The sequence below is a fragment of the Littorina saxatilis genome, linkage group LG17 (genome assembly GCF_037325665.1).
Source record: "Littorina saxatilis isolate snail1 linkage group LG17, US_GU_Lsax_2.0, whole genome shotgun sequence".
Classification (NCBI taxonomy): Eukaryota; Metazoa; Mollusca; class Gastropoda; order Littorinimorpha; family Littorinidae; genus Littorina; species Littorina saxatilis.
The window spans coordinates 37,272,186-37,298,778 of NC_090261.1; the positions used below are offsets into that span (position 1 = coordinate 37,272,186).

Here is a 26,593-nt window from a genome sequence, read left to right on the forward strand (position 1 = left end):
AAAAAAAGTATGGCTTTTAATCATTTATTTGCCAGTTTAGGTAACATGTCAAAAGAAGAAGAGATTTCCTTGAATTGACACAACTCTCATCTGTATCCCACAGGTCAGCAACTACAACCTGTACCGACTTGGCCGGAGGAAAGGATTGGCCGAACGCATGGTGTCCACCAAATTTGAGCCCTACGAGAACTGGCTGCCGCCTGGCTACATTATCAGTGAGGATCGACGCAGAGGACCTGTTCCAAAGGTTGTCATAGCAACCTGCAACCCCAAGCTGTCTGCTGCAGCGCCTAACAACTTTGTCATCGAGGAAGAGGGATCAGAATCAGGTTTGTCAAGCAATGGTTTTGATGTACACGTTTGATTTATGAAGGGAGATAGGGGATGGTAAAAAGTGTTACTGTTAGTTGTGACTGTCATTAAACCAGACTTTCTACTGGTGTGTTGCTTATCTCACATTCTTTCAAATTAGACTGAAGAAAAGTGTAACTGTGCAAGGATGTGAACCCAGACAGGAAATTACATAAGAGAAGCTTAACCATGTCGTAACTCATGAGTACGGTAGATCCTAATAGTTAAGTTGAGGTGATGTATGGAAAGAAATATTAACTCCATTTGAAGAAACTTTGAAGTGCTAGCACTAGATGGATTTTCTTTAATACTTTTAATGAAAATAGTCACCCTTATTTAACTTTTTCCTTTCAACAGAGGAAGATCAGAAAAAAGAGACAGACGCGTTTCACGCAATGGTGGAGGAGATGGATCGCCAACAAGCCGTAGATCAACAGATCGACATCAGCAGCAGTCATAAGCACGCCATGGTTCCCTACTGCCTGCAATTGCACCATGGAATTCCGGACAAGAGCGTTGCCGATTGTGTCGAGGCTCTGATTGGCTGTTACCTCACGACGTGCGGCAAGCAGGCTGCATTGACCTTCATGTCGTGGGTGGGGCTGAAGGTGTTGCCTAGGAAACGAGTGGTGAAACATCGTAAAGGAGAGGAGGTAAGAGGGGGGATGAAGGCACAGAGAAAAGCCTGAGTATAGTAAGGGGGTGGAGGTGTGTGTGTGTGTGTGTGCACTTGGCTGCATGAGCCTGCCTGTGCAGTAGAGCTGTACTTGAAATAAGCCATCTTTCATGTTGCATAGATGGCTTTCCATATACAGTCGAACCTGTCCAAAGAGACCACCCAAGGGACTGAGAAAAAGTGGTCTCTTTAGACAGGTGGTCTTTTTAGACAGGTTTGCCATTTGGCAAACTCCCATCTTCCCAAAAACACTTGAACGTAGTGTCACACATCACACGCAAACCTTCCGCTGCACAGAAACACTCACTGGAAGTTGCTCACAAAGCCACTCATACAGCCACACTCACATACAGCCACACACACATACAGCCACACACACATACAGCCACACACACATACAGCCACACACACATTCAGCCACACACACACACACACACCCACCCCTCCCCCCCCCACTCGTCACAGACGAACGATTGCCGTGTGGCCGGGATGTTTTCGTTGGGAAAGTGAGGTGGGCGGAAGAGGGAGGGTGACTGTCAAGCCTCAATGAGATCAGGTCAGACCATAAAACTGTCATGGACAATACTTGACCTCATGTTCTGCCCTGTAATGTGAAGTGGGTTTGTTTTGGAAAAGACGTCGGGTGGTCTCCCACGACGGGTTGAAACCATGTTTTGGGACCGAAATTGGATGGTCTTTGGTCTCGACAGACAGGTGGTCTCTTCACACAGGTCATTTATATAGTAAAAACCCTTGGGGATACTTTGGGTGGTCTCCTCAGACAGGTGGTCTCCTTAGACAGGTGGTCTTAAGGGCAGGTTCGACTGTATCTTATTAGAAAAAAATGACCATGTTAGTAGACCAGAACCCCCCTTTTGAGACCATTGTATCATTTTTGCAATTGTGCCAAGATGCATGTGGAAGAGGAAGATGGGTGTACAAAGAGGTGTTGAAGGTGTGTTGCTTCCAATTAGAAAGCATCTGGTACAATGAATAACAAGTCGCGTGAAGCGATATAAAGACATTTAGTCAAGATCAACACCACAAACTAATCATCGCCGAGACTACATTCAGATAGTCTCGGTTAACCATATCGAAGACCGAGACAGGACACGCTCGTCTCCGCGAAGCACGCGTCCGTAGTACTTACTGAACCTATTTTCTTTCATTCTGAGCACATTTTTATAGTAAACATGACATATCTATATATTTTTGAATTCAGGAGAAGATGAGGAATACAACGCAATCAATTTTAAATCTGTGTGTGAAAAATCGATTTTAATGACAACTTTAATGAGCAAACTCATGAATTAATTGTTAAGCCTCCAAACTGAAATGCAATACCAAAGTCCGGGCTTCGTCAAAGATTACTTGACCAAACTTTCAACCAATTTGGTTACAAAATGAGAGCGTGACAGTGCTGCCTCAACTTTCACAAAAAGCCGGATATGACGTCATCAAAGACATTTTTCAAAAAAATGAAAAAAACATCTGGGGATATTATACTCGGGAACTCTCATGTAAAGTTTCATGAAAATCGGTCCGGTAGTTTTCTCTGAATCGCTGTACACACACACACACACACACACACATGCATACACACACCACAACCCTCATCTCGATTCCCCCTCTATGTTAAAACATTTAGTCAAAACTTGACATGTTCAAGGTGAAGGTGACAGAATTCCAAGAACTCCAGTGCCCGCCTTCTCCTCTGTTGCGGAGTGTGCCGGAAGCGGAAGACCTTCTCAATCAACTTCTGGAAGGTTTCTCAGAGTTTGAGGTCCGCATTGACTACAAGTTCCGCGATCGCTCGTACCTTCTGCAGGCCTTCACCCACGCTTCCTACCACTACAACTACATCACGGACTGCTACCAGAGGTGATGGTTCAAGTTGGCTGGATGCCTGGCTGGTTAGGTGGCTGGCTGAGGGAAATTTATTCTTTGATCTATTTTGAATACTTTTTATTTGTTCTCATATGGGAGGGAGTTTGGGATGAAAAAGTTGGGGTAAAACATTCAAGTCAAAAGGGAAGTATTAAACGGGTAATTTTTGACAAACTTTGAGAGGAAAAGTTATTTTACAGAGAAGTGTGTACATTAAAAAAAACAGGGACTATAAACAGAGTGTTCAAACCGGAAACGGAAGTCGATCTGTCTGGGACTATTTACATTTTGATTGTTAAAAAGTCATTTTCAGAACCTTCAACACATCCTTTCACATCTTTAACACAAAACTTTTCCACCAACAGGTTGGAGTTCCTCGGCGACGCTATCCTGGACTACGTCATCACCAGACACCTGTACGAAGACTCTCAGCGCTACTCGCCGGGAATCCTGACCGATCTTCGCTCTGCCTTAGTCAACAACAACATCTTCGCAGCGCTAGCGGTCAAGTGGGACTTCCACAAGTTCTTCAAGGCCATCTCCCCGTCCCTGTTCATCGTCATCGACAAATTCGTCGTGCGACAGAAGGAGCGGGAGGACCAGATAGATGAAATTGAGGAGGTAAAAAAACCTAAAGAGAAATCGGTGAGTTGCGAATGGGGGAGTGAACGTTGTGGGGGCGATGTTGTGCCTCTGTGCTGTGGTCGGCTGTCGTCACTTGCCGCGTCTTCTTCTTGATGGTGTCAAGTGAGGTATTCTGTGCTTTTTGCACCTTCTGTGACCTTTCTGAGGATTGTTGTTGTTGTTGTTGTTGAGTCTAGCCGAGCTTAAACTTGTGGGGCCACTTGGTACAGAGAAGATAACTTTGTCATCCAAATGGGAAAATTACATTTCCGAACAAATTCAATCAACCCGCCATATAAGCACATGTTGAGTCTTCGGGGGATTTTAAAATTAAGCATCCTGGGATATATCGTACTGATATGTGAGGAGGTAACCACGGAAATATAGGATCACTGCTGATCATACATGATCGGTCATCCCAACTCAAACATCACAGCTGCTTATTTTTGCCCAGCAGCTTAGTTCAAACCAAAACCTCGCCAATACGATGCCACAGGACACAGCAATTTGCTCAGTGAACGATATATCAGCATTATAACGATGATGAGAACATTGTTCAGAGAGCCTAAAGGTTAACATGAGAAGGAAGGTATCTGTGAAATAAGTCAAAATAATGACCTCTGAAAGCTAACCCCTTCCGTTGTCCCCCAAAACATGAAGGGAACGTTGGGAAATCCCATGTCATGTACCACATTTTTAAGATGTGGAACATAAAAAGATAAAACTTATCCTTTCGTTGTTATGTTACTCTGTATTTAACTCTGTGTGTACTGAAGAGTCTAAATGGTGCTGTTCTCTTGTGATTCTGTCAGCACTCGTTGCATTCTGAGTCTGCCTATTTGTGACTTAACTGCAATCCAGTTTTGATCTCCTGAACTGGTTTATGTGTCTTCTTAGCACAGTGCACATATTTGATACTTGTAACAATAAGTTGGATGTGTGTGTGGAGGCTTCTTTTTGTATCTCCAGGATCACAAGCACAAAAGGTAGTTAAATATTTGTATAAGTGTGTGTGTGTGTGTGTGTGTCTCTCTCTCTCTCTCTCTCTCTCTCTCTCTCTCTCTCTCTCTCTCTCTCTCTCTCTCTCTCTCTCTCTCTCTCTCTCTCTCTCTCTCTCTCTCTCTCTCTCTCTCTCTCTCTCTCTCTCTCTCTCTGTATGGGTAATGTTTACATGCATAATTCTGAAGAAAGCGTGCAGCTACTTTAATTAACCCACACATCACTCTTTTACCCTCCCTACCAAAGAGGAATCTGTGAATCAAAAAGCGAAGGAGAAAAAAATTGATCTAATGTATAAAAAAATAGTCCTATGACTTCAATTTGTCTTTTGAGATGATATCAAGAACCATCTTCAAAAATCAACTTCAGTGTCAAGGACCAAGTCACATCAGCAGCAGTAAATAAAAGTCACCTGTAACTGTAAAACCACCACTAAGCTATACATGAGTTGGTGTCCAATACATTGTACTTATAATGTTGATCTTCACCAGCTTGCCGTGCCGGAGGAGGAGGAAGAAGACGACACAGAAGACGGGGATCCAGCAACAGCAGCTGCAGCTGCAGTGACAGAGGGGCCTGTGGGAGAAATAGATGAAAGGAACGAGGAAGTGGAACTGGAGATTCCAAAATCGCTGGGCGACATCTTTGAGTCTGTGGCCGGCGCCATCTACCTGGACAGCGGCATGTCGCTGGATACCGTGTGGCGTGTGTACTACCGCATGATGAAGCCTCATATCGGTTGGTGTTATTGCTAAAGAGAGAATGTGTGTGTGTGTGTGTGTGTGTGTGTGTGTGTGTGTGTGTGTGTGTGTGTGTGTGCATGCATATGATGTGCACAGTGTATCTGTGTCAGTGTTATAGGTCACTCCAAGCTGAAGCTTTAACACTTTCGCGACGGGAGGTGAGTAAAGTAGTAACAGCGCTGACACGCCCACGGACGGGAAGTGACTATTTTAGTAACAGACATACAAGGTACACGACTCGTGATTGCTTCCCGGTTTTTGAAGCTTGCAATAAATTGAGTTGTTTCCCTTGATACACGTGACTTGCTCTCCGCCATCTGCAAATTAGAGAAGATTTGAGTGGTTTTTTCGAACAAAAAAAATGAATCGAAGGCGAGCCTTGTCACGGGAGGAGATTCTCCGGATGTTGGATCTTGAGGATCCTGTAGATCATGATTCCGACGTGTTGTTTTCGCCTCAAGAAAGCGATAATAGCAGTGATATTGAGGAAGAAACAGTCCTGTTGTTGCTAGTATGAGTCGGCAAACTACACGTGGTAGGGTCGTACTGCATTTATCTTCGAGTTGTGTGGTTGCAAGGGGGGCGTGGCAGCACTGATAACAATGGATGGCTGGAGCCTCCTAATCATTTTGGAAATGTTCATAGGTGTACAGTTGGGACTTTGTTGTGAAAATGTGACTTATATTCAATATGGATTACCTAGACATCATTTGGTGAGTGTCCAGTTTTGTTTCATTTGAGTCAGGATGCTGTGAGTGAATGCGGGATTTGCTTGTTTTTTTCTTTGTACTGTCTCCTTATTTCTGTGTAGAATTTTAACAATATTTCAGCTAATTCATAGGTTTTACACCTTGTTTGGTTATAAAATTATTTATAATACTTTCTGTTAAAAAATAACTTTTAAAAAAGCAGTGGAAAAGAAAACACACACAAAAAAACCGTTAAAAAACACAAATTATCCCCCTTTCACCCCCCCTTTGCTAAAACAAATCGCGTGACAAACTTATAAAAAGCACGACTGAACTGGGCATCCATTTTTTGAGTCACTTGAGAAAAAGTGACTCTATGTAATCGGTCAGTGTTAGTCTGTCCGGCCGGCCGGCCGTCCGTAGACACCACCTTAACGTTGGACTTTTCTCGGAAACTATCAAAGCGATCCGGCTCATATTTTGTTTAGTCGTGACCTCCAATGACCTCTACACTTTAACGATGGTTTCGTTGACCTTTGACCTTTTTCAAGGTCACAGGTCAGCGTCAAAGGAAAAATTAGACATTTTATATCTTTGACAAAGTTCATCGGATGTGATTGAAACTTTGTAGGATTATTCTTTACATCAAAGTATTTACATCTGTAGCCTTTTACGAACGTTATCAGAAAAACAAGGGAGATAACTAGCCTTTTCTGTTCGGCAACACACAACTTAACGTTGGGCTTTTCTCGGAAACTATAAAAGTGACCGGGCTCAAATTTTATGTGAACGTGACTCCCAGTGACCTCTACACTTTGACGTCTGCTTTGGTGACCTTTGACCTTTTTCAAGGTCACAGGTATGTCTTGAAGGAAAAAAATTGAAATATCATATCTCTGAAACTATTCATCGGATTTGATTCAAACTTTATAGGATTATTCTTTACATCAAATTATTTACATCTGTATTGTGTTGTGAATAGCAATTTCTTCCTGTCCATCTGATGCCTCATATAATATTCAGAACTGCGAAAGTGACTCGATCGAGCGTTTGCTCTTCTTGTTTTAATTAGTACACAAAAATTGGTGGTGATTGGACTTAATTGACGCTGCCCTACACGCCACCAGGCGTGAAAGGCAGTAAGTAAGGACTTAATTCAAGCTTGCTAGACAGATTTCTTTACAATTACTGTTTTTTGGGAAGTTTCTTGGTGGCAAGCTTGGGCAGGAAGGACGTTAACGCCGTGGCAATGCTAGTCACAATAGTGTTAAAGGACACGATAAAATGAACCGAAAAGATTTATCAGTGTATTTGCATGATGGAACAGATCCATATAGAAGTCTTCTTTGTCTGCTGTGTAAGAACTGATTTTTCACCAAGGGAATTTTTTGTTTTTGTTTGTTTGCTTAACGCCCAGCCGACCACGCAGGGCCATATCAGGGCGGTGCTGCTTTGACATATAATGTGCGCCACACACAAGACAGAAGTCGCGGCACAGGCTTCATGTCTCACCCAGTCACATTATTCTGACACCGGACCAACCAGTCCTAGCACTAACCCCATAATGCCAGACGCCAGGCGGAGCAGCCACTAGATTGCCCAAGGGAATTACATTTCTTATGTTGTTAGATATTTTTAGAGTAATGATTATGGGCAAGCTTTTTTTTAAAACACAGGAGAAAAGCATGATGTCACTGGTATTGTTTGTATATTTAACGCTGTTGTTCTATTGCTTCTTGCAGACAAGTACCTGAAGGACATTCCCAAGTCACCTGTACGAGAGCTTCTGGAGATGGAACCCGAGACAGCCAAGTTTGAGTAAGTACTGCTGTTTTATGTCTCCTCATGTTCCATCTGTCCGCTTGATTGATTGTCTGACCGACTGTCATCGTTCCTGCTTTTCAGTGCACCCTTTGATTAAACAGTATTGCCACAGAACTGTGGTGACGGACCAAATATTGATTCCCATGTTATGATATTTGATGATTCATGTGAAATAGGACTGTCTTCGCACGAGTGTTATCATGAATAAGATGGGCATATTCAAAAGATCAAAGGGAACTTTTGCTTTTATTATGTAATTTTTTTCCTTCCTTTTAGCCATGCTGTAGATTTGAAAATCTTTTGTTTACAATTCTTTCTAGATCTTATACGCGTTGAATACTCTTGGCTGAAAGGAAGGAGTGCTCGTTACTATTGCACTTTTCAGAATGTACATTTTCAGATATTCTTTGTTGACAAGAACCAGTTACCTTGACCCTTTTTCTTGAATCATACAGGGTCAGTTGGTCCATTCTTCTTTTCAGTCTCTACTCTGTTTAACTCTCAAGTTGTGCTTTCCAGGAAACCGGAGCGGACACTGGACGGCAAGATACGAGTGATGGTCAACGTGGTGGGCAAGGGTGTGTTCTACGGTGTGGGCCGCAACTACCGCATCGCAAAGAGTGCTGCCGCCAAGAAGGCTCTGCGTTTCATCCGCAATCTTCAAGAAGGCCTGGCATGATTCATGAATGACTGGTTGGTCCGGTGTCAGAATAATGTGACTGGGTGAGACATGAAGCCTGTGCTGCGACTTCTGTCTTGTGTGTGGCGCACGTTAAATGTCAAAGCAGCACCGCCCTGATATCACCCTTCGTGGTGGACTGGGCGTTAAGCAAACAAACAAACAAAATTCATGAATGTTAGAGATGATTCATGAAGTTTAGGCATGATTCCTGATAGCCAGGCGTGATTCATGAAGGGCTGGCATGTTTCACTATTGTCAGGCATGAATCATGAAAGTTAGAGTTGATTCATGAAACCAGGCAGAATACATTTCAGCTGGCTGTCCAAGCCAAATAGACGGTTGACGCAGAAGAAGATAATGAAATCGCAATGTATTTGGTAAACGCATTCCGTAATTGTACTTATCAGATTTTTATGCAATATTTTGGGTGTGGTATGTTTAAATAGTCTTTTATGTGAAAGTCTATTTATGTGATGACAACGTGTGAACAAAAAGGGCTTTTACTTTCAGTAAGTACATGTGAGAGAAAATGATGCGTTCATTTCGTTCAGTGTTTTATTGCTAGTTTTCATTTTGTTTGTGTGTGTGTGTCGTTTAAGAAATACAACTGTCTAGCATCTGGGGAGGAGAAGAGCTTTCCTCTTTTAAAAAGATTTGTTTGATATTTATTTTATCCTTGACCTTGTTTTTGTGTGCTTTGCCATTTTACAGGAAGAATGCTTTTGATTATCCAACAAAGCTGCATTAGAGAGTTTTAGCTTTCTATGTTCAAATTCAATGATTTAGACAAAACACTGTCTTACAGGAATAGCGTCAACTGGAAATGTACAGTATTTTATCATTACAAATATGAAAATACTGGAAATTAAATCATGTCTACCAGTTCATATTTTGTTTAACATATTTTTCACATAAAATTTGTAGTTTGATCGATTTATTTGACTGGTTGACATGACAGATTTGCCATTTTTTTAAATTAGAAAATCTACAATTTAAGAAATTGATCCATAACTTGTGTTTTTGTGTGTTTCATGTGCGTGTGTGTGTGCACGCACACTAATGCTTGTTGGCTTTCTCTTGTTTTGCATTGTATTTGCTTGTCATTTTACTAATCGTGAAGTGTTCAAACGTCAGTGTTATTTAATATTTACCACATCCAATGCATGGGGTGGACAGTACATGCAGTTTGTCTGACATTTTCATTAGAAAAGCTCACTTTTGGTGGTGCTATCTTTGCATGTAAAATTTTGCTTGCGAAGTATGAAATACATGTATGTTCAGCCGTAGTTTATGGTCCTATTTTGGGGAAGTGTAGGGAGTTCAAATTGAATTTGTCCATGTGTAATTTTTGTTACAAAGATGTCAATAGTTTAGCTTACTTTTCTATCTTTCGTGTGTATGTAATTAATGGATATTGGTGCTTCGCAGAGCCAAATGTGTGGTGATTCAGAGTATGTGGTGAAATGCAATTACAGTCGAACCTTCCCTTGCGACCACCTCTCAAAAGCAACCACCTGCCTACAACAACCACTCCCAAGGATCCCAGACGAGTTTTTCTTTCTAATTCCCCTTTTGGTGGCAACCACCTGTCTATAACAACTGCGTTTGGTCATTCCCTCTGGTGGCCCTTGTAGATAGCTTTGACTGATGTATGTTAAAAGCCTTTACACTGCATAAGCTATGGAAAAAACAAAGCATATTTCCCATTCTGAATATTTCTAAGGAGGGCTCTTTGAATATTCCCATTAGGGTGTGTGCATTTGCACAGCAAGTTGTATTCCGTTCCCATTAGGGGGTGTGCATTTGCACAGCAAGTTGTATTCCGTGATGGTTTTGTGTTTATATAGGTTCGGGGTGCATGTTATACAGGATTATGTGCAATTCCCTTGAGATTTACAATGTTATGTATCGGGTTCTTTTTTTAACACGCAGAAGCTGCAAAAATGTGTGGAGTTTTGTGACTGTGAATCAGTGCTGTGTAGTTAAACCCCCTTTTTAAGACCTCAGAAAAAACTGGAAAAAAAATCAGGTCTCAGGAGGTAAATTCACTGAGGTTATAAATAAAAAAATCTCAATAATCAAGCGGGGAGTCTAAAATGGGGGGGGGGGGGGGGGGGGGGGGGGGCTCAGAGGGATGTACATTGTACCATTGATGAATAACTTCTATGGGAAAGTCTTCAACACCAGGAATAAACTTGTGTCAGAGAAATCTAACTGAAGAAGTCCTATCCACATCCATGACTTTACATTTCGGAGGGAGCAGTGCTTATCCACTTTCATATGATTTGGGACTTGACAAACTGTGTCTATCAGGTTTTGAATAACTTGTAAGCTTGTCATTGTGCATTTAACTTTGGAAAACTATAATGTATGGTTATTTCAGCAAATTTGCCATTTAGATTAAATCTGAGCAACGTCCCTGCCGTATCTCACTTTGATTAATACAGTGGTTAATAAGTAGCTGATTAGGTATGTCTGTGTGAATGAAAATAATTGACTTTTGTTTGTACTGCTTCTTCGTACAAGAACTCCCATCCACTGTCAACCATATTTACCCCCAATGTCCATCCAACCTACCCACCCAATCCAACCCCATCCAACCTACCCACCCAATCCAACCCCATCCAACCTACCCACCCAATCCAACCTACCCACCCAATCCAACCCCATCCCGCCCCCCAACCAACGGCTTCCCTTTTATAACATTGAGTGAACATCATGGTATAATTTGTATGTGTTATCATTTGACTACTCGTTATTACCTGTGTGTTTCTACAGTTTGTTTTTCTAGTACTGAAGTTGTAAAGTGAAAAACTGAAGTTGAGTCTTTCATTTAGAATGACCCATTCTGACGGCCGTTATGTCTAATGTTGTCTGATGATATTGTGTTGATGCTTCGTGACCAAGTAATAATGGAGATCCAAGCCCCCCTCCCCCTGTCGGGACTGAAACACTTTTTCTCATTGTAATCATACCAATGACTCATTTAGCTTAAAATTATGTCAATCTAAGCACAACATTTTTTTTTTTTTTTTTTTTTCTCTCGCAAATCTGAGTAGTATGTAGCTTCTCGTTTCATTCAGCAGAGAGTTGTGTACTGTTAGTCAATGAAAGTGAAACCAGGGTATTATGTTGTGTTTGCCAGAAAATCATGTCAGCATTAGAACTAAAGGATGATAATATCTGGTGTAAACAACTCAGCCTTGTTTCTCTAGAGGGTCTTATATTTATTTTTTAATCATTAACTGTTACACCAGTGTTACTGTAGTACTGACTGCAATGAGTCATTGGTATGAGCTTGTGGGGATCGGAATATATTGGCAAGTTAGTGAATTGGAGATTATCTAAGTCTTGAATATTGTGATGCTTGAAATATTCAAATGATCTGATTACGTGTCTCTTGTGATGAAAAACCTTCATGGAATCTGTAAATTGTCACAGGTGTTGTTAGTAGATTGTAATGGAGATCTTGTTTCTGTTGTGGATTTTTTTAATGTGTGTATTTCTGAAAACTTGCTTGTAACATACATACACTATGTATCATAAGGAATCTGTATCAGTTCAACAGAATATTTATTGAGGCTAACCAGTTCCAAATTTGTTCTCCTATTTTCATAAACACACTGGTTCAGCCCTTTTATCAGTACGTGTTCACAGAATGTTGAAGTTTTTTTTGTGTGTGGTCAGGTTGTTTAGTTGGTATCCAACGTTCTTTGGATTTCCAGAAAAAAATATTAAATTCAGCCAATTTTGACTTTAAAAACAAAAAAGTACAGTGTCTGTTAAATAAGATTCAGTGATAGTTTCATCAGAAATACATGTTTGCTGTTAATTCTCCAGTGATGTGATTCTGTTTAATGTTAAAGGTTGTGTGGATTTTCAGCATTTTAAGTTTATTTCTATTTGCAATGGCTGTTGAGTGCAATACTGCAACCTACCTGCTAGCAGATGTTGTTTACGATCGATTTGTGAGTGATACTTGTCATGAGTGTGATTTTTACCTTGTCAGTCTTCAAAGATCTTTTCTGTGTTTTAAGGATGGTTGAATGAGATGGTGAAACTATTTTGTTCTTTCATTCTCATATGTGTTGAGCTGGTTCTTGTTTGCTTGGATGAGATATTGTCAATATTCTTGTCTTTTCCTCTTGTCTTGAGCTGGTTGTTGTTTGTCGTGATCAACTCCAGATGTATGACGTTTTTAATTGGTTTTCAGTTCTATTCAAATTCCTTGGTCAGTCAAAAAAATTCCAGTGTGTATGTGTGTGTGTGTGTATGTGTGTGTGTGTGTATGTGTGCACTTTTATGTCTGGAAATACTGGCAGCGTCAACAGATCTTGAAGTATTCAGAAAATCTTCTCAAAGATTCTGGCAAAATGTATTCATTCGTGTCATATATGTAAAGTCTTCATTCTGAGGCAACTGTTTGCGGCAATAATGTAAAAAAAAATAATAATAATAAAAAGGGAGCACTTCATGAAAAAATGCTTTTTCCACATTTTATTCATAGCAAGTTCCATCTTAATTGTTTGTTTACTATATCTTACTTGAGTATTTTAGCAGTGTGTATGATTATTGTCGTCAATTTACTAAAACCTCCAGTTGGGTTCTGTGTGCTCTTAGTCAGTTACAGTGCCATAAGTAAATTGCAGTATTTAAAAGAATGTGTAGCCTTCATGTTATTGTTTTAGCAGCTTGCATTATTTTTATTTTTTTCCTGGTGTTTTTGTGTGTTTTTTTATAGTTTTTTTTATGGCTTTCTTCATTATCTTTTATGCTTCATTAACTGGACAGATTAGTTAAACACTTTATGTTCACCCTGCAAAGTTTTGTGTACTATGATTGTCCTTTCTTTAAACGAAATGCAATGAAATATTCATTTTTGAATCAATTGTTTTGTTTTTCCTGCATGGTTACTTATTTGCCATTGTTTGTGTGTGTGTGTGTGTGTGTGTGTGAGTGCGCATGCATGTATGTGGATGTGTGTGTGTTTCAACAGAATTCTCGCTTACAAATGGCATTTTATCTGCATGGCTTACATGTGAACATGGTTACATGATAATTGTTCTCAGTTAAATTGAAACTGCACAAGACAATAGATTCAGTTGTAAGTCTACTTTGTGCTGTTGGTCTTTTGTTTTTAGTTCATCTGAACAATCTGTGAGTCACAGTTATGAGCCGTCTTTGTCTGAATGGACGGGCAGGCGGATGCCCAGAGACTGTCCTTGAATAAATGACCTTAACATTGAGATTTTCTCTGATGTTTTTGAAGCTATGAGTTTTGAAACGTTACACGCTTTTAGGATTTGATGATCGCAAGACTTAACATAGGTCTGACTGATCCTTGACAAATTTCAAGGTCACAGCTGGGTCATGTTTGCGTCAAATAATGGAGAAATTATCATTTTCCTTAAGATACTTGAAGCTAGAGCTAACGGAAACTTCAGATACCTTTAGGACGTACACCTCCAAGATTCAAGTTTGTTTGACCCTTGCCAAATGTCAAGGTCACAGTGGGGTGTATTCAGGTAAAGATTATATTTGTATAGGATGCTTTTAAAGTTAAAGCCCTGAAACTTTACACACTTCTAGGGTTTGATGACCTCCAGACATGACCCAAGTCTCATGAACAGAGTAAATGCATGTTTGGGATTGCTTCTGTTAAACTAAAATTTCCTTGAAAAACCTCATGCAACATCTTAAAACAAAATGTAAATTTTAATGATGTAATCAAATTTCAAGGCCACAGTGGGGTCAAAAATTTAAAACTATATTTTATTTTTGATGGAACTAGAAGGGGGAGTTTACGTCCTCTCAGAAACTATTTCTATTTGGGACAAGAGTTGGTGACTGGAGTAATATTTTTTTTTTTTTTTTTTTTTTTTGATGCTACATATTTGAAACTTTATATAGTTCCATGGTTTACCGACCTGTTGACATCAGACTGCTATATCATTGTTAAATTTCAAGGTCACAATGCCTGGGATTGAGGTTAGTCAGTAGAAAAATATAATTTGCTGATAATTCCGATTTATATTTCTTTTGATGAAGGCGATTCATATGAGCATTTGCTTTTCTTGTTATAATTATGCTTGTTTTCTTCTGTCCTTGTGTGTATATTTACATCTTTGTTCCTGTCACCCTTTCCCTACCCATCCCTCTCTCCCAGAGTTTTTTTTCTTCTGAAGATGTAAAGGATCTTTGTGTATCTTTTTTTTTTAATCTTCCACTTTAAACCCTTGTTTAGTCACAAGTTAGGGTGAAATGATTTATGGAATTTTTTTTTTAGTGATGATATACATGTAGTTTTGTTGTAAGTTTGTCCAGAAAAGTGAATATTGATTGTTTTCTTCCATGTTTCTTGCCAATAATTAATACCTCTGATACATTCTTTGCTTAATTGCATGTAGAAGGACACAGAGAGCACAGACACACACACACACAGGATGGTTATCAATTTGGAGAAGAAAAAAATGGGAAGTAATTTTCATTTTGTTTGAAGATGTTGCATGAGGTTTTTCAAGGAAATTCAAGTTCAACAGAAGCAATCCCAAACATGCATTTATTTACTCTGTTCATAAAATCCCAAGAGCATAATCTGACAACTTCATAACTTCCACTGGACATGAAAGATCATTGAAGGCACAGTCCTAATCTCGTTTGAACAATTCGGCTCACCGTCTCGGTTCTGGCCGAGCTTTTACACAAATTCATGGCCCAAGGTTCGGCGAGGGATTTATTTTCCACTCAACTTTGTGCAGACTCTCCTCGGTGTCGGAACACCCTTGTGTGCATGCATGCTCATGAAAAAGATCCTAAGTTCACAGCTTAAGTCTCAGGGCTTGGAAACATGAACACACGATGCATGTATACAAAAAACAAAAAAAACACACCAAAAAACAAAAGAAAAAAAAGTGGGAAACCCAAATTTTCTTGAGGGTAACCTGACAGGACTCTATATCTTATCCTTATTATTGTTTTGGTGTGTGTTTTTTTTCAAGAAAGAAAGATGCCTAACAACTACCTGTATAGTTACAATTGTTTTTATAATTTAAGAAAAACATTTTGCTTATTTTGCTAAACATCATAACTTGATGCTTCATTCACTTGTGGAGAAAACCAACAACAAATCTCTCACACTTCCCAAAACCTCAGCCTACTGCCTAGACATTATTTTATGTATTTTATTTTTATGATTACATTTATTTCTTGATATATGTTATGACTAAAATTTTAGGGCTGTGTGAGTCTGAAAACCCAGACTCAAGACAAAACAGTACATTTAGAAGTGCACACATAGAATAGTTGTCAACCAGGAAAATCAAGACCTTAGGCAAATGAAAGATTAATGGGTTTACTTGTTTGGAATGATGTTATTGTGTGTGTGCTAAAATCTTGTGATCTGTTGTGTTGTGTTTATACATTGTGATGATATAAATATTATCTGTGGAGAAAAGAAACTAATGATTGGTGCAAGCTTGTTTACTTCTACCTAATGGTGTGTGTGTGTGTGTGTGCTTTTGTGTTCAGTTATATTGGTTGTACATCTCACACTCTCTCTCTCTCTCTCTCTTTCTCACACACACACTTGAAATAGAATATACAAAATAATCAGACTTGCATTCATACATTACAATGTATGTATTATCAAATCAGCATCAAAAGTGTACACAGCATACAGTGAACACACCGATGTCTGGGATGTCTATGAAACTAACACAAATGTTTACGGTAAGTTAGATCAAGATATATTTGGCAAAAAATTTACCCTTTTTTAAATTGATTTCCAATGTGTTGCTTCAAAACAAGTTCAGGTCGCAAGAAAATAAATGTGATTCATAACCATACCATTGTCTGAGACTGAAAATGAGCAGCTTAAACATAGGAGAGGATAGAAAATATGTTGTTAGTTTTTTTTAAAGTCTATAAGCTATAACAGAACATATGTAAATGCAAACCTTGCTGAACATTCAAACTTGAGGTTTCCATATCTCCTTTCAGCTGACAGCAATCAAGCAAGTCAGCTGTGTTTCAATCTGAAAGATCTTTTTCACACCAAACTTTAGACATCATTAACACTGGAATCAAGAAATCTGAGAACCAGACAATTCTGGTTGATTAACCAAATGTTCTGTTTTCACACAAACAAGCTTCTTTTTCGTTTTCTTATTTTAATTAGACAATATAAAATCAGGTCAAGATACAAGTAAACAAATTGTTAATCATGAAAATAAATATATTTGATGAATCTTTATTTAAAGTTACACAACTGTACATTACAAAGGAAACCTCAAATTAGTTAGGGGAAAATCCATTATAGTTTATACTGTAGTCAGATTAGAAAATAAAGTTCTCTTTACCTAGCTTGAAAAACACAACACTTACACATTACATTAAAGCAGAATATTTTGGACTAAAAACTGTATATTTAGCAAACACCTGAAAATTGAATTTTGAGAAACTGGATAGCACATACGTGTAGGTCAGAAGCTTACACGTTAAGGACAGATTGGCTGCTGATAAGGATAATCAACACTCCAGAAATTCAAGCACAATTGTCAATGTAACATCAACCAGAAAAGAGGTTAGAACAGCTGTTCCTCAAGGCACAGGCATGCAGGCAGGCAAACACACAGGCAAATAAATACAAGCTTACAAAATGATCTTGATTTCAGCTGTTTATTGCAGGAATTAGTGAATGACAAGTCCTGACCCTTGAAAATAAATACAGTCGAACCTGACTGGGGCAACCACCTCTTAATAAAGATCACCTCCTGCCCATCACGATCACCCCCAAAAATATCTGAAAAGTTTTCCCCTGTATGATTCACCTTTCCATGGCAACCAGCTGTCTATATTGATCACTTTCGGCCTGTTCCTTGGGTGGCTGTTATAGACAGGTTCAACTGTATTAAATTCAAGTGTGTTTTTTTTGACAAAAAAGACAGAAAGTTTTACATCAATTTGACTAAGAGGGTAATTAGCTCAATGTAAACATGATTTTTTTAACATTTTCCTCCTGAAGTATGCCGCGTGGAGGCAAAACGGGAAAATTAGTCATCAAAAATAGAACATCCTCTAAACCCAGAAAAAATATAATATCCTCTAAACCCAGAAAAAATAAAATATCCTCTAAACCCAGAAAAAATAAAATATCCTCTAAACCCAGAAAAAATTCTTTCTTTCTTTCTTTATTTGGTGTTTAACGTCGTTTTCAACCGTTCAAGGTTATATCGCGACGGGGAAAGGGGGGGGGGGGGGGGGGGGGGGATGGGATAGAGCCACTTGTTAATTGTTTCTTGTTCACAAAAGCACTAATCAAAAAATTGCACCAGGGGCTTGCAGCGTAGTACAATATATGACCTTACTGGGAGAATGCAAGTTTCCAGTACAAAGGACTTAACATTTCTTACATACTGCTTGACTATAATCTTTACAAACATTGACTATATTCTATACAAGAAACACTTAACAAGGGTAAAAAGAGAAACAGAATCCGTTAGTCGCCTCTTACGACATGCTGGGGAGCATCGGGTAAATTCTTCCCCCTAACCCGCGGGGGGTAGCAGCAGAGAGAACGCAATGGGATGCAATAAATATATCCCAACAAAAATTACAACCAAACAACTCTGGTGCTATGAATGCACTGCACTATACAAAACGTTATTTACAAAAGAACAGGTTTTTGTTTAATATGCATGGCAAAATGTTGGAAATCAATTAACACACAGACAAACAGGAGAGTAACATAACAATTCGTTTAAATACTTTAAGAATCAAACACAACAATCACCTGAAGAAAGATTACACAATCAACCAACACTTCTTTCGATTATGCACACCTTCATGTAAAGATTACAGGGGTACAATCAACAATGGAGAAAAAAAAAAGTACAAAATAATGACCCAAAAAATACAAAACCTGTTGTATGGTGTAGAAAATCAGTCGAGAAAAAATGGTTACCAAAAATGACGCAGTACAAAAAGGCGATGGAAAAGAATTCCATCAAATCATTAGCTTCTTTTCTGACAAACAAAAATTAAACACCCTCTGAAAATTTCTTTCTTTAAAGATGTATCTCGCAGGAAACTTTCAATCCTACAATTTCTCCATTACTCCCCTACTTGTACCTCTGTTATGAAGGACATCTAAAAATATCAAAATGCAAATATACAGCAGTGACAAATGTATCATTCAACATGCACACAAAACTAGTATATAAATCAAGTTCCAGTTTCCAGAACTCATAAATAATACCACTCACACATGTAAACACACTCTCTTATACGGTACACATGAAACCTTTCAAGCAAACTACACACACACGATGCATACATAAACAGGCTTCCGCGGAAAATGTCTTCAAACTTTAGAAGAATTACCATTTTACACAATGTAACACTTCACATAGAGAAAGAAAGTAGTTACACAAAAGCACACAAAAGCACAGCTTTATAATAGAAACCAAAGAATCTGAAAGATAGCTTTTTTTTCATAGCAGCCTTTATATTCGTTTAAGATCCATTTTACAAGCGCCCTTTCTTAAGTACTTTACTTTAAAAAGAAAAGGAGAAAGGAAGCAAACCAAGAAAAGAATTAACACAAAACTCTCCCATCTGAATCCATATTAATATTTTAATGAATATACTTATATAGCGTTTTAAGCGATCATGCATAAGCAAAAATAATATTACACACCATACATTCTTTGTTAAATACAAACATTTCCCCCTGCACTTGTACACATCTATTGTATTCCTGTGAAAAGTAAAAAAAATGACACCTTGGAATCAAGACAAACACAAACATCTTTCAAAAAACAAAAACACGCCAGTGTCAAGCAAAGTTTGATTATATTATGATGAAGGAATTCTCACACATAAGCATACAAAGCATAAACACGGTGGAACGTACGTGTTTGATCATAACAACATTTAAAAATAGTATCGGCGGAAAAATGTTTCCCATAAAAAAAAACTGCACGTTCAATTCATCTGGAAAACTTACATTTTACACATTTTGAAGAATTAGGTTAAATTACATAAAACAAAAATTAAGAGGCCCTACATTTCTTTCACTTCTGGATATACATGTACCATCTTTTTAGCCTAAAATGGTCTGTCCCTTTTTAAGCAACAGTTGTTTTCAAAGCGGTAAGTACAGTTGTGAATGTTTTTGTTGAAGTTATTTTGTTGTAGATCATGCTGCCTTAGTGCAACTGAGCATTTTTGTCACATGATGGTCACAGGGAAATAATGATAACTTGCAATGTAAATTAACACATTAAATCTGTATTTTTCAAGCCTGGACACAAATTACAATTGACAAATAATATACCCCCGAGTAATAGTTTTTCACTTTTCAGTTGGAAAAAAGGGGGTCAGAAATTAAAATTAAAATTGTACATACACACAAAAAACAATGTTATGTATCTGACTGTCAAGACTTTGATGCTGACTGAGCCTCATGAGAAAGTCCATAAACGTCTGGCACTTAAACCTTCACCTCTATCCTTTGTCATAGTTGTTTTGACTACCTGCTTTCAAAGAACAGAATAATAAAGATCAAAATACAGAGATCAAATGAATTAACTGAACAACCATGCAAGCCATGGTTTGATCTAATCATGATAGACACAATGCGAGGGATAACAATTCCCTCCAAACTGTGAGCATATCAAAACACAACAGCATCCTGTAAAACACCAGTGACTGCACATTTGAATGATATGCTGGAATAAATCACGCTCTTGATCTTGAGAAAAACTGAATGTCATAATACTGGGAGCATACAGTCATTCATTGTTAAACAAGCTGTGATGAATGATCGAGGTATGCCTCCTGATGACAAAAGATGTTTTCCAGGAATAACCCTGTCACAGTTTTTATGCATTGTTTTAGAGTTGCGTCCCTTGAAGGTGAGGCAAGATTTAAACAAGAAGGGCAAAGCCCATACGACTCACATGCTTGACCTTGACATGACCTTGACCTTCAGGGTCAAGGTCAAATAACTAAACCTAGCAATGACATCATACACTAAGAACTGCTTTACACATTTTTCCTACCAAAATACATGTGACCTTGACCCAAGGTCAAGGTCATCCAAGGTCATTCAACACAAAGCTGTTAATTCAAGACATAGGAAGTACAATGGTGCTTATTGGCTCTTTCTACCATGAGATATGGTCACTTTTAGTGGTTCACTACCTTATTTTGGTCACATTTCATAAGGGTCAAAGTGACCTTGACCTTGAGCATATGTGACCAAATGTGTCTCATGATGAAAGCATAACATGTGCCCCACATAATTTTTAAGTTTGAAACAGTTATCTTCCATAGTTCAGGGTCAAGGTCACTTCAAAATATGTATACAATCCAACTTTGAAGAGCTCCTGTGACCTTGACCTTGAAGCAAGGTAAACCAAACTGGTATCAAAAGATGGGGCTTACTTTGCCCTATATATCATATATAGGTGAGGTATTCAATCTCAAAAACTTCAGAGAAAATGGGAAAAATGGGAAAAATAGCTGTTTTTTAGACAACATTTATGGCCCCTGCGACCTTGACCTTGAAGCAAGGTCAAGATGCTATGTATGTTTTTTGGGGCCTTGTCATCATACACCATCTTGCCAAATTTGGTACTGATAGACTGAATAGTGTCCAAGAAATATCCAACGTTAAAGTTTTCCGGACGGACGTCCGGACGGACGGGGGGGACGGACGGACGGACGACTCGGGTGAGTACCGGTACATAGACTCACTTTTGCTTCGCATGTGAGTCAAAAAGCTAACAAGCGCCACAGTGACCAAAGAACTCCGATATGAATTTGAAAAAAATAAACTGTCATCGAATTGAGCAGACACTTTCAAAATGCAATACAGGCAAATCCAGCTAACTCACAAACGGTTAAGTCAAAAATTCGCTTAGCACACAAAGAAATTCTGGTCCGGAATTATCCCTCTTTATCTATGTGTACAAAGTACCCTGAGCTCGAAATGGGATTTCTCTTACGTAAGTCGAAAGACGGATAGCACACAACAGAAAGTCAGTCCCAAAGACAAAGTTTACTCTATATTTACTACAGCAACTCGAAACACGAAACTTGGCGTCTCACACTAGCGCATTGTGTAACCTTATTCCCTTCTTCTCTACACGGACGCCACACCGACTGGTCAGTCGGCACGCAATAAAGTATGAACTGAAGTTAGGAGGGGGCGAGGAGTAAGGAGGGGGCGAGGAGTAAGGAGAATTATCCAACTCCAAGAAAACATTCTGAAAAAGGTGGGGAAGTGGTGACAAGGCAGTGAACGCACTCACCATGCACTGACATCATACGAAAGCAGCCACACAAACACAGCACAGAGGCAGAGGCAGGTGTGCAGATGCTTTGTGAGAATAAGCGTTGAAAACCAGTTTGAATAAAAAAAAAACAGCAGATAGAGCCGCATGTCATAATCATTCTTCTTGTCTGGCTTTATTGACTGCATGCCGATCTTGTGGCAGTGACTTTTCACTCTTCAGTCGGACTGTACACAAACCGCTCTCACTCTCCGAGTCTCCCTCACTGACTACCCAAAGCCCTGACAACTGATCCTTGGAAATTGTTTGGAAGAGTACACCTCTCTATTTCTCTCCAATGCTCTTCCTGCTGACTTCAGTGACACCGGACACCCCACTGAGTTTAGCCAGCTACCCCCCCCCCCCCCCTCTCTCTCTCTCTCCCCCCAGCCATGTACTGTTTGGTGCTGTGGCCAGAGAGGTGTCACCGGTTAATTGAGGCCAGCTGCACTGTTCACTCAGAGCAAAACTAGTTGACTGTGTCTAACTTTTGACAAAGCAACACAACTGAAGGGTTCACAGATTAGGTAACCGACTCACTGGTCAAGGCTGCAGGGAAACAAGAGTATCTTGTCAATGAAAGATGTTACACACAGATACGCGATGCTGAGAACGGTGGCCGATTTTTCACTCTCTTTCCATAAGGACCGATTTTTGTCAACATTTTCAAGGTCGCTAGAGAGGGGTTCCACTGTACTATGACCAAGTCGAAATTTCGGATAGGACACAATAACAATTCGGTCCCTTCAATTTCGTCTTATCCGGATTTGCCTGTACTTGCTTAATATGATGACTTTTTTCTCGAAAACATGCACATGGGAGATCATTGTTCACTGTGATGCTATCTTTCCTCATGTTCAAGGAATACAACTCTTACACAACGCCCAGAAACCCAGACAGAGTTATTTTCGAAACATTGTTCATTCTGTCACAATGGTCTAAGTTGTCAAAGATGGTGAGAGAGAGCTATGGCATAACTCAGAAAAATGATCACTACTCAATGAATTTGACAAGAGCAGCAATTTGTAAAAGCAGTGATTTAAGGCAAAGGGAACAATTGCTCTTGGTCCATGGCGATAAGATCGCCATGTCTTGGTCACAAAAGATTTGGTTGAGCAAAAAAGGCAATCAATGATCGTGAAAAAATATCTTTTTCTTTCATGGATTCCTTTCTTGGACTGAATTTTTCAGAAAAAAAGTGGACCTACCAAAGGCGAGAGAAATGTTCATGAAATGTGTCTATTTCTTCAAAATAAGTTTCATGCAAATATGACTTGTGTTCAACAGATCATTATACTTTATTCGTAAAAAAAATATAAAAAAATCATAAGAAAGAAAAACTTAGGTACAAAAAAAATCTTGATTCAGTACAAAAATCACTAATGTAAGTACAGGAGTCTGTATAAATGAGACAAGAAAAGGATGAGAAAAATGAGAAAAAAAACTAAGAAGCAAACAAAGGACTAAATAAACTAAAATTACTAAGCTAGACACAAATCTATAACAGTCGCGTAAGGCGAAATAACTACATTTAGTCAAGCTGTCGAACTCACGGAATGAAACTGAACACATTGCATTTTTTCACCAAGACAATAAAGCTTCGTCAAATGCCGCGAGAAGGAAATCGCTCACTTATCACGTGCAAAACGCAGTGAAATAGACAAGCAAGAATAGCGCGGTAGCGTATTGCGCAAAGAAGGAAAGCGCGCTTTTCTGTATTCTTGTTAACTTTCTGAGCTTGTTTTGAATACAACATATCATATCTATATTTTTTTGGAATCAGGAAATAATAAAGAATAAGATGAAATTATTTTTGGATCAATTTCATAAATTTTAATTGTAGTACTACTTAATCTATTTTCGTTAATTGTGATCACATTTTAAGAGTAAACATGATATATGTATATATTTTTAGATTCGGAATTTGATGAAGAATACGATGCAATCAATTTGAAATCTGTTTGCAAGAATTTGATTTTAATGACAACTTTAATGAGCAAACTCATTAATTAATTTTTAAGCCTCCAAGCTGAAATACAATACCAAAGTCCGGGCTTCGTCGAAGATTACTTGACCAAAATTTCAACCAATTTGGTTGAAAAATGAGAGCGTGACAGTGCCGCCTCAACTTTCACAAAAAGCCGGATATGACGTCATTAGACATTTATCCAAAAAATGAAAAAAAACGGGTAGAGATATCATATCATACTCAGGAACTCTCATGTCAAGTTTCATGAAGATCGGTCCAGTATTTTCTCGGAATCGCGTTACACACACACACATACACACACACACACACACACACACACACATACATACACCACACCCTCGTCTTGATTCCCCGTCTATGTTAAAACATTTAGTCAAAACTTGACTAAATGTAAAAAGGACAAAAAAGAAACTTTTTTTTTAAAGATAATCCTTTCTGCGCTCACATCCGGTGAGAGACACATGGGGGGAAAATATGCATGAAATGTACTGTGAGAACTAAAAAAAGGACAAAACCAAAATGACAAACACAAATGAAATTAAAATAACAAATAAATTCCAAATCAAATGTGGTTTGCAAACCTAACAGAAAACAAGCTTGAGTTGTTACATTATCATGTGTTACATTCTCAAAATCTGGAATTCACGTGCACAAGCAGTTTTGACAAAAAGAAAATAAAGTGGTGATATTTTGTCATAGATAATATAACACAAGCAGTGAAGCATCACACAAAGAAATGGAAGTCTCCCATGAAAGAAAGCGAGTTCACTCTCCTGATGTGTCCATGAAAAGAGTCAATGACGAATGAAAGACAGAAACTTCCTCTCCTTCTTTGTTACTGAGAATCCGTCTTTTTGGTGCCAGATTTCCTCTCAACAAAGTCACTGAAAGAAAAGAAAGTCAAAATACATTAATATGAGCACAAACAGTATCATACCTTGTGGAATACTTTTACTTTCTATAGAATTCATAAATGAAATGATGCATATATGCAAGATATTAAAGATGAAAAGTTAACACGCGCGCCCACTCATACACACACCACTCTCTCTCTCTCTCTCTCTCTCTCTCTCTCTCTCTCTCTCTCTCTCTCTCTCTCTCTCTCTCTCTCTCTCTCTCTCTCTCTCTCTTTGACACACCAACTGACACACACATGTACAAACCTACACACATAACTCACACCAAACACACTGACCCCCCTTCTCCCAACTCACACAGACACACACCCAAACAGTTCTCTCTCTGTCTCTCTCTCTCTCCACAGACACACACACAAACGCTCTCTCTCTCACCAACTGACACACACATGCACAAATCCTCACACACAATACACAAGAAACACACTGACCACCTCCCCCCATCTAACACACACACACCCACAGTTCTCTCTCTGTCTCTGTCTCTGTCTCTCTCTTGCGGGGCGGGGACGTAGCTGAGTTGGTAGCGTGCTGGCTTTGTAGCCAGTTGGTCGCTATCAGCGTGGGTTCGATCCCCACGTTCGGCGAAAGATTTATTTCTCGGAGTCAACTTTGTGCAGACTCTCTTCGGTGTCCGAACACCCCCGTGTGCACACATGCGCACGATAAAGATCCCACGTTCACAGCGAAAGTCTCGGGGCTTGGAAAACACGAAGACACGCATGCATCATCTCTCGTCTCTGATTATCATGATCGTATTTCGATACTTTGACGAGACAAACCCAATGCTGGTGTGTCGAAGAAGACAGCCACAGCGGGCTTGTTCGAATCAAAGTATCACACTATATCCAGACATGGGATTCCGAAAAAGTGATAATTAAGGAAAAAAAAAAAGGTGGGGGTCTGGGGGCCTTCTGCGGCCCCCAGTAGGGTCCAGGGGCAACGCCCCTGGTCGGGGTCTGGGGCGAAGCCCCCAGAAGCTGAAGGTTTTTAGTGTTTTAGACACACAAAAATGGCCCTGAAATGCATATTTCAGCTTAATCATAGCCCCCCCCCCCCCCCCCCTTTCTCTTCCTTCCCATGTTTCTCAAATTAATTTTACGCTAAGACTCAAAATAAGGAGGAGAAAGAGAGAGAGAGAGAGAGAGAGAGAGAGAGAGAGAGAGAGAGAGAGAGAGAGAGAGAGAGAGAGAGAGAGAGAGGGGGGATGGGGGTTGGGGTGGTGGCGTGTGACGGTGTGGTTTCAATGTTCTTACCTTGTCGGTGCCAAACGACCCCAGTGACTGATTACACGACTGGGTTTTCAGGATAGTCAGGTGCTTGTTGCTTTTCAAGTGGCTTTTGAGGGCAGTCTTTCCATTGGAACCGTAGTTGATAACATTAACATCGTTGCACAAAGTGCACTGAGCTTTTCCCGGCAAGTTGATTTTAGCAAAAGCATCGCCAACTTTCAGTTTCACGTCTTGTGTCTTCTGGCCTTTCTCGTATTTCCAGCTCAATGATACAACTTCATCGAGCCAGTCGAATCTCCAGAGATTTTTCTTGTACTTCTGCTGGTCAATTTCCCGGGATAGAACGGTTTCGTCTCGCTTTAGCTTCCTCATCATTTTGGCAAGTGGCTCAAAGCGATGTAAAAATGGCGCCGAATCATTCTCATACGGTATGCTTATACTGAATCCCCGATAGCTACGTTGAAACGGTGACTGTGGGAGACAAAGACACAGAGCGCGTTCCCATACGGATCGACCAGCAACAGTCTGACCGTTTTATGAACCAACCGTTCAAGAATAGTATGGAATGGAGCGTCGCGATCAGCGGACCGGCCGATAAACTTGGGTCTATACCTACATATACCCCAAAATTTTCTCAGCGGA

The 26,593-nt window shown here is 39.4% G+C and overlaps 2 protein-coding genes across 3 annotated transcripts in view; one reads left to right on the forward strand and one right to left on the reverse strand.

Moving 5' to 3' along the window:
- The window catches only part of LOC138951806 (endoribonuclease Dicer-like), a 28,180-nt gene extending 12,227 nt beyond the window's left edge, over positions 1-15,953 (forward strand). The window contains exons 12-18 of the mRNA XM_070323357.1: positions 104-329; positions 709-1,004; positions 2,697-2,908; positions 3,280-3,535; positions 5,029-5,275; positions 7,712-7,787; positions 8,313-15,953. Of these exons, the coding sequence (XP_070179458.1) occupies positions 104-329; positions 709-1,004; positions 2,697-2,908; positions 3,280-3,535; positions 5,029-5,275; positions 7,712-7,787; positions 8,313-8,472 (1,473 nt within the window). The 3' untranslated portion in view covers positions 8,473-15,953. The remainder of the gene's footprint in view (positions 1-103; positions 330-708; positions 1,005-2,696; positions 2,909-3,279; positions 3,536-5,028; positions 5,276-7,711; positions 7,788-8,312) is intronic.
- Positions 15,954-16,089: 136 nt separating this feature from the next.
- The window catches only part of LOC138951813 (serine palmitoyltransferase 2-like), a 47,958-nt gene continuing 37,454 nt past the window's right edge, over positions 16,090-26,593 (reverse strand). For both annotated transcript variants that reach the window (XM_070323365.1, XM_070323364.1), the window contains exon 13: positions 16,090-24,686. In XM_070323365.1, coding sequence (XP_070179466.1) covers positions 24,684-24,686 — 3 coding nt within the window. In that variant the 3' untranslated portion in view covers positions 16,090-24,683. The remainder of the gene's footprint in view (positions 24,687-26,593) is intronic.